Source organism: Delphinapterus leucas, chromosome 20 (assembly GCF_059928025.1).
Source record: "Delphinapterus leucas isolate spDelLeu-1000000601 "Yukka" chromosome 20, BTC_Dleu_Yukka2, whole genome shotgun sequence".
Lineage (NCBI taxonomy): Eukaryota > Metazoa > Chordata > Mammalia > Artiodactyla > Monodontidae > Delphinapterus > Delphinapterus leucas.
In genome coordinates, this window is record NC_143148.1 from 27,181,145 (window position 1) to 27,194,696 (window position 13,552).

The 13,552-nt window shown below is 43.0% G+C and overlaps 1 protein-coding gene across 4 annotated transcripts in view; it reads left to right on the forward strand.

Annotated features, from left to right (window-relative positions):
• Nucleotides 1–6,480: 6,480 nt before the first annotated feature.
• HEATR3 (HEAT repeat containing 3) overlaps nucleotides 6,481–13,552 on the forward strand; it is a 37,697-nt gene continuing 30,625 nt past the window's right edge. The window contains exons 1-4 of one of the 4 annotated variants that reach the window (XM_022555130.3): nucleotides 6,481–8,053; nucleotides 8,193–8,365; nucleotides 10,249–10,336; nucleotides 12,279–12,391. In XM_022555130.3, coding sequence (XP_022410838.1) covers nucleotides 7,919–8,053; nucleotides 8,193–8,365; nucleotides 10,249–10,336; nucleotides 12,279–12,391 — 509 coding nt within the window. In that variant the 5' untranslated portion in view covers nucleotides 6,481–7,918. The other 3 variants (XM_022555128.3, XM_022555131.3, XM_022555132.3) reach the window with 3 other exon arrangements.

The window sequence follows — 13,552 nt, forward strand, 5'->3', positions numbered from 1 at the left end:
CATTAAGTAAATCAAAAGAGAAATACTGTATATCCTTGCTAGAAGTTGCTGTTTTTTAAAAAAATTTATTTGTTTTTGGCTGCTTTGGGTCTTCGCTGCCACGCGCGGGTTTTCTCTAGTTGCGGCGAGTGGGAGCTACTCTTCGTTGCACTGCGCCGGCTACTCATTGCGGTGGCTTCTCGTTGCAGAGCACGGGCTCTAGGCACGCGAGCTTCAGTAGTTGTAGCACGTGGGCTCAGTAGTTGTGGCTCGAGGGCTCTAGAGCACAGGCTCAGTAGTTGTGGCGCATGGGCTTAGTTGCTCCGCGGCATGTGGGATCTTTCTGGACCAGGACTTGAACCTGTGTCCCCTGCATTGGCAGGTGGATTCTTAACCATTGCGCCACCAGGGAAGCCCCTATAACAATAATTTCATACCATCAAATATTCAGCTCATACTTCCCCAGTTTCCTCATAAGTGTCTCTTTTAGAGTTGGTTTGTCTGAATCAAGAATCAGATAAAGTAAATTTAAATAGCAACAGTTTGGAAAAAAAAACAAACTAGGGTCCGGGCCTGGGTTTCTGAAATTATATCTGATTACATTTGTGAACTCATGCACATAGAATACTTTTTCAATAAATAAAATGACTCCAGTTAAGAGCTTCCACAGTAAACAACATTATCACAGTGAACACCATTGCTCTCTCTTCATGTATTAACAACTTCAAAGGAAATGGGGAACCCAATACTCAAGTCACAATGAAAGTCCAGTTTGACTGCTGTGCAGCATCCTTAGAGAATTCCCAGTCCAGATAAGGGCAGGAGGAAAGGAAGGAGATCACAGGAAGAAACTGGAATGGATATATTTGAACATATGGCAAATACTGTTGACAAAGATGTTAGACATTTGGAAAAAAATAATGGCAGATTGATGGAAAGCCAGGATAATGAAAAAAAGGCAATTATTAACTCCAAGAAAAATGAAGGTTGTATAAGCAAGAGACTGGCTTTAGTGGACTTCTTAGAAGTTTAGCAGTGAGCAGTATTTGCATTGTCCTAGTAATTTGGATAGTGATCGCTGATTTAATCAAGAATTGTGGTACAGTTTTGTTGGATGAAGGAGAAATGGGGGAGAGGGTACAGGAGAGCTAAGTCCTTACCTACCAGGGCAAGAAGGTAAGAAATAGTATATAATACTGACAAATAAGAAAAAGTAATAGCTTATCATTTGGGAGTATGGAGATAATAATAGGAGAAACAGGTAGAATAGTTGAGAATGTCTACTTCCTAGAATGGGCTTGGGGTTGGGAAGAAGTAAAGCAAGGGACTGCCATTCTTTTACGATTTTCAAATTGTGTGTATGTATAAATACTTCTTTTCAGTGAGGTAGCAAAATGAATATGAGTTTGCTAGCTGGAGTAGTTCATTTTATGAGTGGAGAAACAGGTATAGAGAGCATTTTACCCAATTTGGGAGCCCTTGCTCTGCTCTTATACTTAGTCATTTTCTACGTTCCTCCCTTTATCTGGTGTTACCCATTAAAACTTTGGTTTCCTCAGTTTGCTAGCTCTTCAGTAAATACCAACAAATTCATTAGGAGACAGTGTATTGCATTTATTATAACTGAAGTCTGACTGTGTAGGGTCAGTCCCATATTTGTCATTTGCAAATCATGTGCTCTTAGGCAAGTAGCTTAACTTCTCTGTGCTTCAGTTCTCTCATCTCTAACATAGGGATGCTAACGTCACATGGGATTGTTGACGGTTTATATAGCTTAATACGTGCAAAACTCTTAGAGCAGTGTCTGGCACATAATGATGGCTCAAATACTGTCAGTGGGACCCTCACTCTCCAAATACGGAATGGAACCCATTATTATTACCAATGAATATGGGGGAACTGATCAAAACAGGGATAGGTTCTAAAGGCTTTTAAAAAAATCAACTTTATTGAGGTTAATTTACATAAAACAACTCTAATTATTATAAAAAACGGTTTTTAACTGTACAGTTTGATGGATTTTGATAAATGTAGCACCCCTGTAACAATCACTACAAGCAAGACACAGAACATTTCAGTCGCCCCAAAGGGTTCCATCCCCCCATTTCCCACTCAGTTCCATCCCCTACCCCTGGCTCTGGGCAACTCCTGCTCGGCTCTTTAGATTTGTGGTTTCTAGAGCTTCACATAAATGAAATCATAGTATAATCATACAGCACTCTTTAGTCTGGTTTTTTTGCTAAACATATTTTTGAGACTTTTTGTCTATGTTAATATATGTATCTGTAATTCATCCCTTTCCATTGCTTTTTTTTGTTTCTCCATTTACCTGTTGATGGGTATTTGGCTTGTTTCCGGTTTGGGGCTGTTATTAATAGACCTTCTGTGAATATTCATGTACAGTTCAGTGTGGATATATTCATTTTTCTTGGGAATACCTGGAGTGGGATTGCTGGATTATGGGCTGAGTATACGTGACTTTATAAGAAACCACTCAACTGTTTTCTGAAGAGGTTGCCCCATTTTACGTTCCCACCAGCAATGTTTGAAGGTTCCAGGAGCTATGCCCCCACTAAAAAGGCTAAAATGAGAAAGACTGACAATACTGGTTTAGGCAAGGAGTTAGAACTGACTCTGTTGACTTTTGGGTAAATAGGACGCTCTTAAAGTGTTCTCCCATCACTCTGTTTGGATCAAAACCATTTAAGGTTTGTTGCTTTCCAAAGGTTAAGTGAGTTAGATGGGATTTAGGGCAATCTGTATTGCCCTAAATACTCACCGCAACGAAGAGTAGCCCAGGCTCGCCGCAACTAGAGAAAGCCCGCGCACAGCAATGAAGACCCAACGCAGCCTAAAATAAATAAATACATAAATAAAAAATGATGCCAATACTACCTGCTCATTCTAGAAAACCCCCAAAATAAACTAGTGGAAAAATAAGATATTTAAATGATCTCCCTTAACTCCCCCTATAGTTAAACACAGGTGACACTTTGGTATATATACTTTCATAGGTATTCCCTCTGTGTGTGTTTTTCCAAAAATGGGATTATACTATATATGCTGCTTTGTAACCTGCCTTTTTGCTTCATAGTACCTGGTGAACACCTTTCTTGCCTTATGAATAAACACTGTCAAAGGATGATTTTCAACAAGTTTAAATTTTCATTCATCAAATAAACGTATAGTGAGCATCTGTCAGTTCCTTAATGAAGGAAACAGGAAGGTGGTAAAATTGGTATAAAGGAGGAACAGAAATTTACTTAGTGAGGAATAATATACTTAAACAAGACTGCTAGGAAACCATAAAATTCCTAGAAAGAAGAAAAGATTGGCAGCACTCTTTCTTTTTTTTTTATCTTTTATTTATTTTTAAATGAATTTTTATTGGAGTATAGTTGCTTTACAACGTTGTGTTCATGGGCAGAACTCTTTGACATAAATTGCAGCAATATTTTTTTGGATCTGTCTCCTAAACTGAAGGAAATAAAAGCAAACATAAACAAATGGGACCTAATTGAACCTAAAAGCTTTTGCACAGTAAACTAAACCATCGACAAATGAAAATACAACCCACTGAATGGGAGAAAATATTTGCAAATGATATGACTGATAAGGGGTTACTATCCAAAATATATAAACAATTCAACATCAAAAAAACAACCCAATTAAAAACTGAGCAGAAGAATTGAATAGACATTTTTCCAAAGGAGACATACAGATGGCCAACAGTCACCTGAAAATATGCTCAACGTCATTAATCATCAGAGAAATGCAAATTAAGACCACAGTGAGATATCCCCTCACACCTGTCAGAATGGGCTGTCATCAAAAAGAACACAAATAACTAATGTTGGCGAGGATGTGGAGAAAAGGGAACCCTTGCACACTGTTGGTGGGAATGTAAATTGGTGCAGCCACTGTGAAAAACAGTATGGAGGTTTCTCAAAAAACTAAGAATAGAACTACCATATGACCCAGCAATTCCACTCCTGTGTGTATATATATATATATAGAGAGAGAGAGAGAGTGCAAGCGCGCTAGCTGGAAAAGATACATGCACCCCAATGTTCATAGCAGCATTATTTACAATTGCCAAGATACAGAAGCAACCTAAATGTCCATCAACAGATGTATGGATAAAGAAGATGTGGTATATATATACGGTGGAATACTACTCAGTTATAAAAAAAGAATGAAATTTTGCCATTTGCAACATGGATGGACTTGGAGGATAGTATTATGCTAAATGAAATAAGTCGGACAGAGAAAGACAAATACTGTATGGTATCACGTATATGTGGAATCTAAAAAATAAAATAGTGAATATAACAAAGAAGAAATAGATTCACAGATACAGAGAACAAACTAGTAGTTACCAGTGGGGAGAGGGAAGGGGGGGAGGGGATTAAGAAGTACAAACTACTAGGGACTTCCCTGGCGGTCCAGCAGTTAAGACTCCTTTGCTTCCACTGCAAGGGGCATGGGTTAGATCCCTGGTTGGGGAACGAAGATCCCGCAAGCCGCAAACCACGTGGCGCAGCCAAAAAAATAACACCAAACAGTACAAACTACTATGTATAAAATAAATAAACTACAAGGATATATTATACAACACAGGGGATATATTTTATATTTATTTTTATAAATATATTTATAAATATATTTTATATTTATATATTTTATATAAATATTTTATAACTAATGGAATATAACCTTTAAAAATTGTGAATCACTATGTTGTACACCTGAAACTTACATAATGTACATCAACGATACCTCAAAAAAAAAAAGAAGATTGCTAGGTTAGGTATGAAATTGGTTATGTCCTACAAGGCAATGAAATTGTATTCTTTGAGGTTATATTTTCTACTAGACAGAAATAATTTGCATCTCAATAGGACAAAATCATTTGTAATTTATCAATCTATAAATTATATCTAACTTCATAGAATCTAGGCCAATAAGCAAATAGTCACTCAACAAAAGTACATTTCTCTGATTCTCAACCTAGGGCAATATTGCTGCCCGGGAGACATTTGTCCTCTGAGGGGCAAAGTCATCCCCCCTGTTTAGAACCCCTGGTGTAGATTTGCACTGTACAAAACGGTACATGGAGGGCTGAGGATAGAGTATCTGCTGGGACAGGAGGACAACAGGCCAGGCCCCACAGGACAGCCATCTTTTTGGTTTACATCTCCTATCCCACAATGAGTCTGTAACACTCAGAGGAACTGGAAGTAGATCTAAGACTGTGTATCAGGAAAATGGAAATGATTAATGCCAGGGTGTACTGGGGAAGCTTGCTGAACTATACAGCCCCCAGGCCTGGGTAAAGGAAAGTCCGAGGGAGTTTCTGGGGTGACTGAGGAGGCTCCCAGGCAAGAGATGAGGTGTTGGAAGCATGTGGCAGGGTGCTGTGGCTGCACAGGTATGTCATGTAAAAGTCTGAGCCTGATTCTACCTGGTTCAGTTATGCACCTACAGGGGACTGTCAAAGGTTTTCAACGAATATTGATCAGAGTGTGTTTTTAGGAAGATTACCCAACAGACGTGTGAAGGGGGAGAAACAGGAGTCTGAGAGAACAGCTAGTTCCTATTTAAAACAAAATTTATCTGCAAATAATTGATTACAAGCATTTTTATTGTCTCAAAAGGAAAGAGGCTTCTAAGCAATCTAATTCAAAAATTCCCACTTGACAATGATAATTTGTAGGAAAAGGGGATGGTTGGCTGGATCATTGACGTTGATCATGTCAATCATTGCTTGGCTGGATTTTTTAAAATGCCTGGTTAACCTGGATTATTAGATGGTTAAAGGTCACTGGGCTTCCCCTAAGACTGATGATCTTAGGTGGGTCCTGGAAGGGCTCTTAAGCTCATTAGTTTATCATTCATTTTTAGCAGAAATATAATTTCTCACAGGAAATAGTAATAAAATAGATCCCATAGTTCTCCCCCGACTAAGGTTTTGAACTATTTTTTCTTGCTCATCCCCACAGTGAGAGAAATAGCAAGAATCTGTTTTGTCTCCCCCTATTCTGTCTAGATTGCATGCCCTACTCTTTCTTGATTATGTGGTCTCTATTCATTTAAGAAATGGCATGCTTATTTTGTGCCACGTCTTGGCCAGTGCTGGGAAGACAGTGATGTGTGAAAACAGGCAGTCTTATCCTTACAAGGTTTAGTGTGCAGTTGGGCAGAGTATGGGTATAAGAATTGTGTAGAACTATACACAAATTTAAGTTACAACGTAATTTTGTACTGTGCTTTGAAGCAAAGGAACAGGATACGTGCCATCTCAGACTTGAAAATCAGAGGAGGCACCTATGAAGATGTGACTCTTGCATTCACCGTGACAGCAGTGGGGTCTGGGGCAGAAGAGGCCCTTTGGAGGGCGGCTTAAGGGCAGAATGCAGGAGGTGACGTGAGATGAAGCTGCAGGCCAGGATGAGACACTGCAGCCGGCTAAGATTTTGATCCCCATCCTAAGAGAAATGGAAGCCACTGAAAGGGTTCAAGCAAAGGAGTGCATATGAGAAAGTTGGAGGGATATTCATTCTGAAAGAAATCACTCCAGCTTCTCGACGGATGGTGAGGGTAGAAAAAGAGACCAGAAGCCCATGTGGTCAAGACAAGAGAAGATAGTAGCTTGGACTAGGGAGGTTAGGAGATCAGTAGCCAGAAAAGAGAGATCTAGGAAGTAAAACCCACCAACATATATCTGGGGGCTCCAAGTTTTCCTTGTGCCTAAAGTTGGTCTTTGATGGGCCTCAGCTTCTGTACAACTTCAGCTACACCTCTGTGATTATTTTCCAAAATATGCTATAGTAATTAGTCATTTCCTTTACTAGACAGTCAACTCTTTGAGGGTAGGGTTGCCATGGGATGGAACTTTTCTCCCATACATTGGTGACCTGAAAGCTATATATCTATTGGGTGCTCCATAAATGCATGTAATTATAAAGACTACAGGAGATTCTCCTGTACTTTTTCTTCTTTCTGAGTACTTACCACAACTGTAATTAAATACTTACATAATTATATATTTAACACATCTCTCACTAAACTGTAAACTCCATAAGGACAAAGACAAATGACAGGGTCCATATCTGTCTTGGTTATTGTTTTATCCCAATGCCCAGCACTGTACCTGGTACTCAGTAAATATTTGTGAAAGAATCCTTTTGTTATTTGTTAAATGAAAGTTTCAACCATACATTTATATGGTGCTTATTATGTGCCAGTCTCTGTTCTTAGCATATTAAACACATTAACACATTTATCCTTATAACAACTCCATTACGTATATATTACTGGTATCCCCATTTCATTGATGAGGAAACTGAGGCAGGAAGGTTTAGTAACTTCTTAGGGAGTCCATCAAATAGGGACTTTGTCTGTGACAGGAGCTGTGCTAGGCACAAAATAAAATCGTGGTTAATATTTTTTGAGCACCTACTACATACATACATCAGGCTTGGAGTTAGGCGCTTTACATAATATTTTTTTAAGCCTCACAATAACCTGGCAAGTTAGGCATCCTTAATCGCATTTGATTATTATGGAAATAAAGGTTTGGCAAGTTCAGTAACTTGATAAATGTCACCAGCTGGTGGGAGGCGGAGTCGGTTCTACCTTTCAAATCCAGCCTTCCCCTTCCTGAGAAAACCCATAAGACACGCCCCTCCGCAAGGTCTGGGCCCGCCCAACCTCCCCTCTACGCCTGCGCTCTCCCCGCGCTGGCCACCACCCCGCTCCGCCGCCGACACGCCACGCGCACGCGCACTGCTTCCCCATGTGGGCTCGGGCCGTCATCGGGCCCAGCTGAGCAGTAGTGCATAGACCCCTAGACTGCAAGACCTTGCTGCCAGCTGAGCAGACTCCACCGTCTTGCTGTTGCCCTCCTCTCTCGGTCTTCCCGCCAGCGCAATTCACAATGGGCAAGAGCCGGACGAAACGCTTCAAGCGACCTCAGTTCTCCCCTACGGGCGACTGTCAGGCCGAGGCGGCGGCGGCGAACGGGACTGAGCCAGAGGAGGACGACGGGCCAGCGGCGGAGCTGCTAGAAAAAGTGAGGCGAGGGCTCGCCGGGCCGCGCGGGGAGGGGCGGGGGGCAGGCCTCGCCCGGAGCCCCCCAGCAACGCCACACGCCCCTGCCGCCGCGTCCCCGCGCGTGCGCTCTGCTCTCTGACACTTGTTCTTTCCCGCAGCTCCAGCACCCGAGCGCCGAGGTCCGCGAGTGCGCCTGCGCGGGGCTGGCCCGGCTGGTGCAGCAGCGGCCGGCGCTGCCGGGCCTGGCTCGGCGGGACGCCGTGCGACGCCTCGGGCCGCTGCTGCTCGACCCCAGCCTGGCGGTGAGGGAGACGGCGGCTGGCGCACTGAGGTGAGCAGGGAATGGGGTCCGGGGTGGTGCCTCGGATCCGGGCCCACGGCGTCCAGCTGGCGCCTCCTGTGTGCCACGCACCGTAGCTAATCGGCTTCATCCTCAGTGCACTTGTCTGCGGCAGCTCGGGAGGGCCAGGAACTGCAGAGTCTCTCCTGTTTGCAGAGGGGAGCATTTGAACTCAGGCTTCAGACTCCGGAGGACCCCATGAGCCCCGGACTACACGCATTGCTGCTTCACCTGCAGTAGCCACCTGTCAAACGTCCTCTCCTCAAGGCCTAGCGCACGTTGTACCCTCTCCAGGGAGCCTCCATGGAGTCCTGAGGTTCAGTGAACTCTTCCAGTATAAATGCCAGGTGTTCTAGGTGCGGTAGATTTTGAGCAGGCAGGACATTGAGCAAGACAGCCAAGATCCCTGCCTTCACAGAACCCGTGTTGATGCGGAGACAGACAGGAAACCAGTAAACAGGTGAAACATAACATTAGATCGTAAGTGGTGCTGTGGAGAAACCAAGAGGATGATGAGTTGGGGGTGGGAAGTTACTTTAAATCGGGTGATCTTTAGATGACATTTGTGAACTCTAGCCTCCTGGCTCTGGAGGCTAGAGCCAGGCGTGGACAAAGAAGGGAAAGAGCATTCCTGACAGAGGGAACAGCAACAGCAGAGGGCTTGGCATGGTTAAAGAATGGGAAGGTTATGTGGCCGAATAGAGTGGAGGGCGGGCATTGTAAGAGTTGAGGCTGGAGAGATGGATAAGGATCCGGTGGTGTAGAGCTAAAGGACCTATTCTAAGCAGGAGTGACTGGTCTAATTTACCTTTTCAAAAGGCCACTCTGGTAGCTGTGCAGAGAATGGACTGTAGGGGGGGCAAGAGTAAAGTTAATATTCGTAGTTTTCATAGCTCTGTCTTTATTTATTCTGTTTCATTCATCGATTTAGCAAGTATATATTGAGTGCCTGCTGTGCACCAGGCAGTGGGCTAGGTCGTGGGCATGTGGCAGTGAACAAGACACATAATTTCTGTCCTTAATGGATCTTACAGTATTGAGGGAGGCAGGCATTATGCAATTAATCACACAAGTGTGTAATTACAGCCAATGATATTTACAGAAGATGCTGTGAGAAGGTATACCTGGGGGTTCAGGGAAGAAAACCCTAAGGGCGTGATGTTTGAGGTGAGATCTGGGGGATGAGTGGGGATTAACCACTTGATGGAGGAAACAGTGTGTGGAAAGCCCTACCCTCCCCCCAAAGCATACACACACTGAGAGCTCCTGGAAGATGGTGAGGCTTCATATCCTGAGTGCCTAGCACAGTGCTGTGCACTCAGAGGGCAAGCACTGTCTTTCCAATCAAAACTAAACTTAGCTAGGATTGCTTCAAGGAGATGTCTTTCTCAATAGCCTCACCCTTCCTACCCTGGAAGTCCTGATTCCAAGAAAAGTTCCCTTCATATAAGATCAGGCAGGGGACTTCCCTGGCAGTCCAGTGGTTAGGACTCCGTGCTCTCTCTGCGGAGGGTGCTGGTTCAATCCCTGGTCGGGGAACTAAAATCTCACAAGCCAGGCTGTGTGGCCAAAAAAAAAAAGATCAGGCCATGACTGATTCACATTAAATAAGAGAAGTCTTCCCTCTCCCTGTGTATCGTCTCAGTCCTGAAAACTAAGCTGTTACAAGACAGAGACATCTGTTTACTTCATGTAGAGCAAGGATCAGCATAGGTGGAGATCTGTGGATTGGCTGTGCAACATCTTACAGGAATCATAAGCGATTTCTTCCGGGAAACCTTAAGTATGGGTAGAAATAGAAATAAACTTGAGCGCTTAATATGTTTTGTGACATGTGGTCTGAAAGTAAAACCTGTTTTAAACTTCTTGTGTAGAAATCTCAGTGCTTGTGGCGGTTTCGAAGTTTGTGATGACATGGTGACCAAGGATATCATGACTCCGCTGGTCGCACTGCTGAAAGAGGTATGCCACTTTCCCAGGTCGCTGTTAGTAATACACACTCAGACGGTTTGGGGTTTTGTTTTGCCTTTTTTTTTTTTTTTTTAATAAGTTTATTTATTTATTTTTGGCTGCGTTGGGTCTTTGTTGCTGCGCGCGGGCTTTCTCTAGTTGCGGTGAGCCGGGGCTACTCTTCGTAGCGGTGCCTGGGCTTCTCATTGCAGTGGCTTCTCTTGTTGCGGAGCACGGGCTCTAGGTGCGAGGGCTCAGTAGTTGTGGCTCGTGGGCTCTAGAGTGCAGGCTCAGTAGTTGTGGCTCGTGGGCTCTAGAGTGCAGGCTCAGTAGCTGTGGCGCATGGACTTAGTTGCTCCACGGCATGTGGGATCTTCCCGGACCAGGGATTGAACCCATGTCCCCTGCATTGGCAAGTGGATTCTTAACCACTGTGCTACCAAGGAAGTCCCTGTTTTGCTTTTTAAGTACTTTGGTGTTAGTTATTTTGTCTTCCCTCAAAACATTCTATAGGAATTGTATTTCTTTCCTGGAAACACTGATCTCATCACAGATACTAGTCTCTAGTTTGTCCCCACTACCTTTATTTATCTGCTTGTTAGAAAAGACCTTCCTAAAACTATAGACTGACTCCTTTAGACTTTAAACTTCATACGATGATAATAATTTGTATTTATTGGTTGCTTATTTATGTGCTCGGTGCTGTCTTGTGTATTATTTCACTTAATCTTCGGAGCAGTCCTATTTGGCAGGTATTGTTATTCCTGTTTTACAGATGAGGAAGCTGAAGCGCAGACATTAGGAATTTGCCGAGAAGACTAGATTATGTTCTCAGATTTAATATCATGCCACCTTTATTGCATGATGTAGTTCAGGGATTAAGGAGCTCTTCCTCCGCCTTGCCTCTGGTCCACTCTTCTGTATTGATGGGTAATTTTCACTTGAGGCCATATAAAGGATATCCAGTTTCGATGAGAGGTGTCTGTCTTGTTCCCTTTAGAACAGTGATCGTACTAGGGATGATGTGCCCTGCAGGGGACATTTAGCAATGTCTGGAGCCAGTTTTGATTGTCATGGCTTTGGAGTAGGGGTTGCTACTGGCATCTAGTGGGTAGAGGCCAAGGATGCTGCTGAACATCCTACATTGCGCATGACAGCCACGTGCACCGCAGCAAAGAATCATCCCATCCGAATGTCAGTAGTGCCGAGATTAAGAAGCTTGCTTTAGAGAGTGCCGTGGATTTTAGGAGGGGCAGAACTGCAGAGTGGTTCAGAGCACCCAGTTCGGAGCCAGGATGCCTGGATCTGAATCCCACTTCGCTAGATACTAAGCTACACCTTCAGCAAGCTCTCTGTACCTGTTTCCTATTTGTAGCAGGAGATTAGGGATAAGAGTTCATCTCCTTCATAGGTTTGTGGTGAGGATTAAATGACTTAACAGACATGAAGTGCTTAGAATAGAGCCTTGCGCAAAGAAGGTACTGTACAGATGTTAGCTCTTATTATGTGTTACTTTTCTTTGCCTTATATACTATCTTTACCACATTAGATAAAATATTTTGTATTGATTTTACATTTTCACTTAAAATGTGAAATGCTTTTTATCCAGTTTGTACAGTGACTTGTGAACCTTTCTTGTCTGTATTTCTTGCCAGAAGGGCGCAGGGTTACAGGAACTGTACTGTTTGAGAATTTGATGGGCTTGTTAACCACTATCATTTTTAAAAAAATTTTATTGGAGTATAGTTGATTTACAATGTTGTGTTTATTTCAGGCGTATAGCAAAGTGAATCAGTTGTACATATACATATCTCCACTCTTATTTTTTCTTTAGATTCTTTTCCCATATAGGCAACCACTATCATTTTTGATGTTTACTTTTTGTGATCCTTCACTGTCTTTCTGTTTAATTATTCTTTTGAACAAAGGTACTAATCACGGTATTTGATTTCAGTGTAGTACTGGACTGGATTCAAATGAGATGTCTCCACAGGAAAAAAAAGATCAGAACAGAAATTCTATTGAAAACATAGCCAATGAGGCCGTAAACGTGCTGTGGAATATATGGTAAGATGCTTTCCAGACGCAGCCTCCTGCTTCAGTGCTACTCAGGCTGCTGCTCCCTCTGTTAAACTGCAGAGGAATCTCTGTTCTCTTTGGTAGGCGTGTAAATCTGTGATGTTAGTGCTTGGTCGGAGGTCTCATCAAGTGACCTAAGATCAACTGTCCTTCCCAAGCCGTTTTCCTCGTAGCATCACTACATCCTTTTTTGCTTTACAGCTCTTCTCTCCAGTCATTGCTGCTGACAAAAATAAGAGGAATCATGGTCATTAGTACCCACTGCACCTCCTTCCTCCCCCACTACCCATGTACCTTAAGGAGCAGTTGTCTTCAAGCCAGCCAGCCTCCAGTGCAGTAGATGCTTTGGCCTGGCATCTGGAATGAGACAGGGACCACAGACCTCAGTGGGTGCTCTACTCCTCTGCCGTGGCAGGTGCCATTTGACAGAGAAGTAGATGCCTGAGAAGAGCTCCTTTGGTCCCAGTAGGAAGAAGGCCACGCTCCATTCCATCATTGTAACAATGGCTGGGGGCGGGGGAGGGTGGGAGTAGGGGTGGGGGTGGGTGGACTTGCTTTTAGGAATGGAGATGGCTGGAAACACAACCTGCCTTTTTTTCTATGCCATTTTATTGTCTCACATTTCTAGCCAGATTCTAGCAAGAATCTGTCATTTCCTTATTTTCAGTCAGCAGTGATGATTATTTCTGACCTAAAGCACAGGTACTTCATAGAATACAAGGTTAAGTTGGATCCTGGAAAGCTGCTTACACAGCAATCCAAACTTGCCTATGATTTCTCTCTTTTTTTTTTAGTTTTTATTTTTTAATTTTTATTGGGGTATAGTTGATTTACAATGTTGTGTTAGTTTCAGGTGTACAGCAAAGTGAATCTGTTACACATATACGTATATCCACTCTTTTTTAGATTCTTTTCCCATATAGGCTATTGTAGAGTTATTGAGTAGAGTTCCTTGTGCTCTACCCTAGGTCCTTATTAGTTATCTATTTTATATATAGTGGTGTGTATATGTCAATCCCAATCCTCCAGTTTATCCGTCCCCCCCATGATTTCATTTTAAACTAGTGGATGCATTCCACCAGGAAAATTGGAGAGATCAGATTTGAGGAAATGCCTTATTCAAGCAAGCTAGTGGGTGCTGTTTTTCAG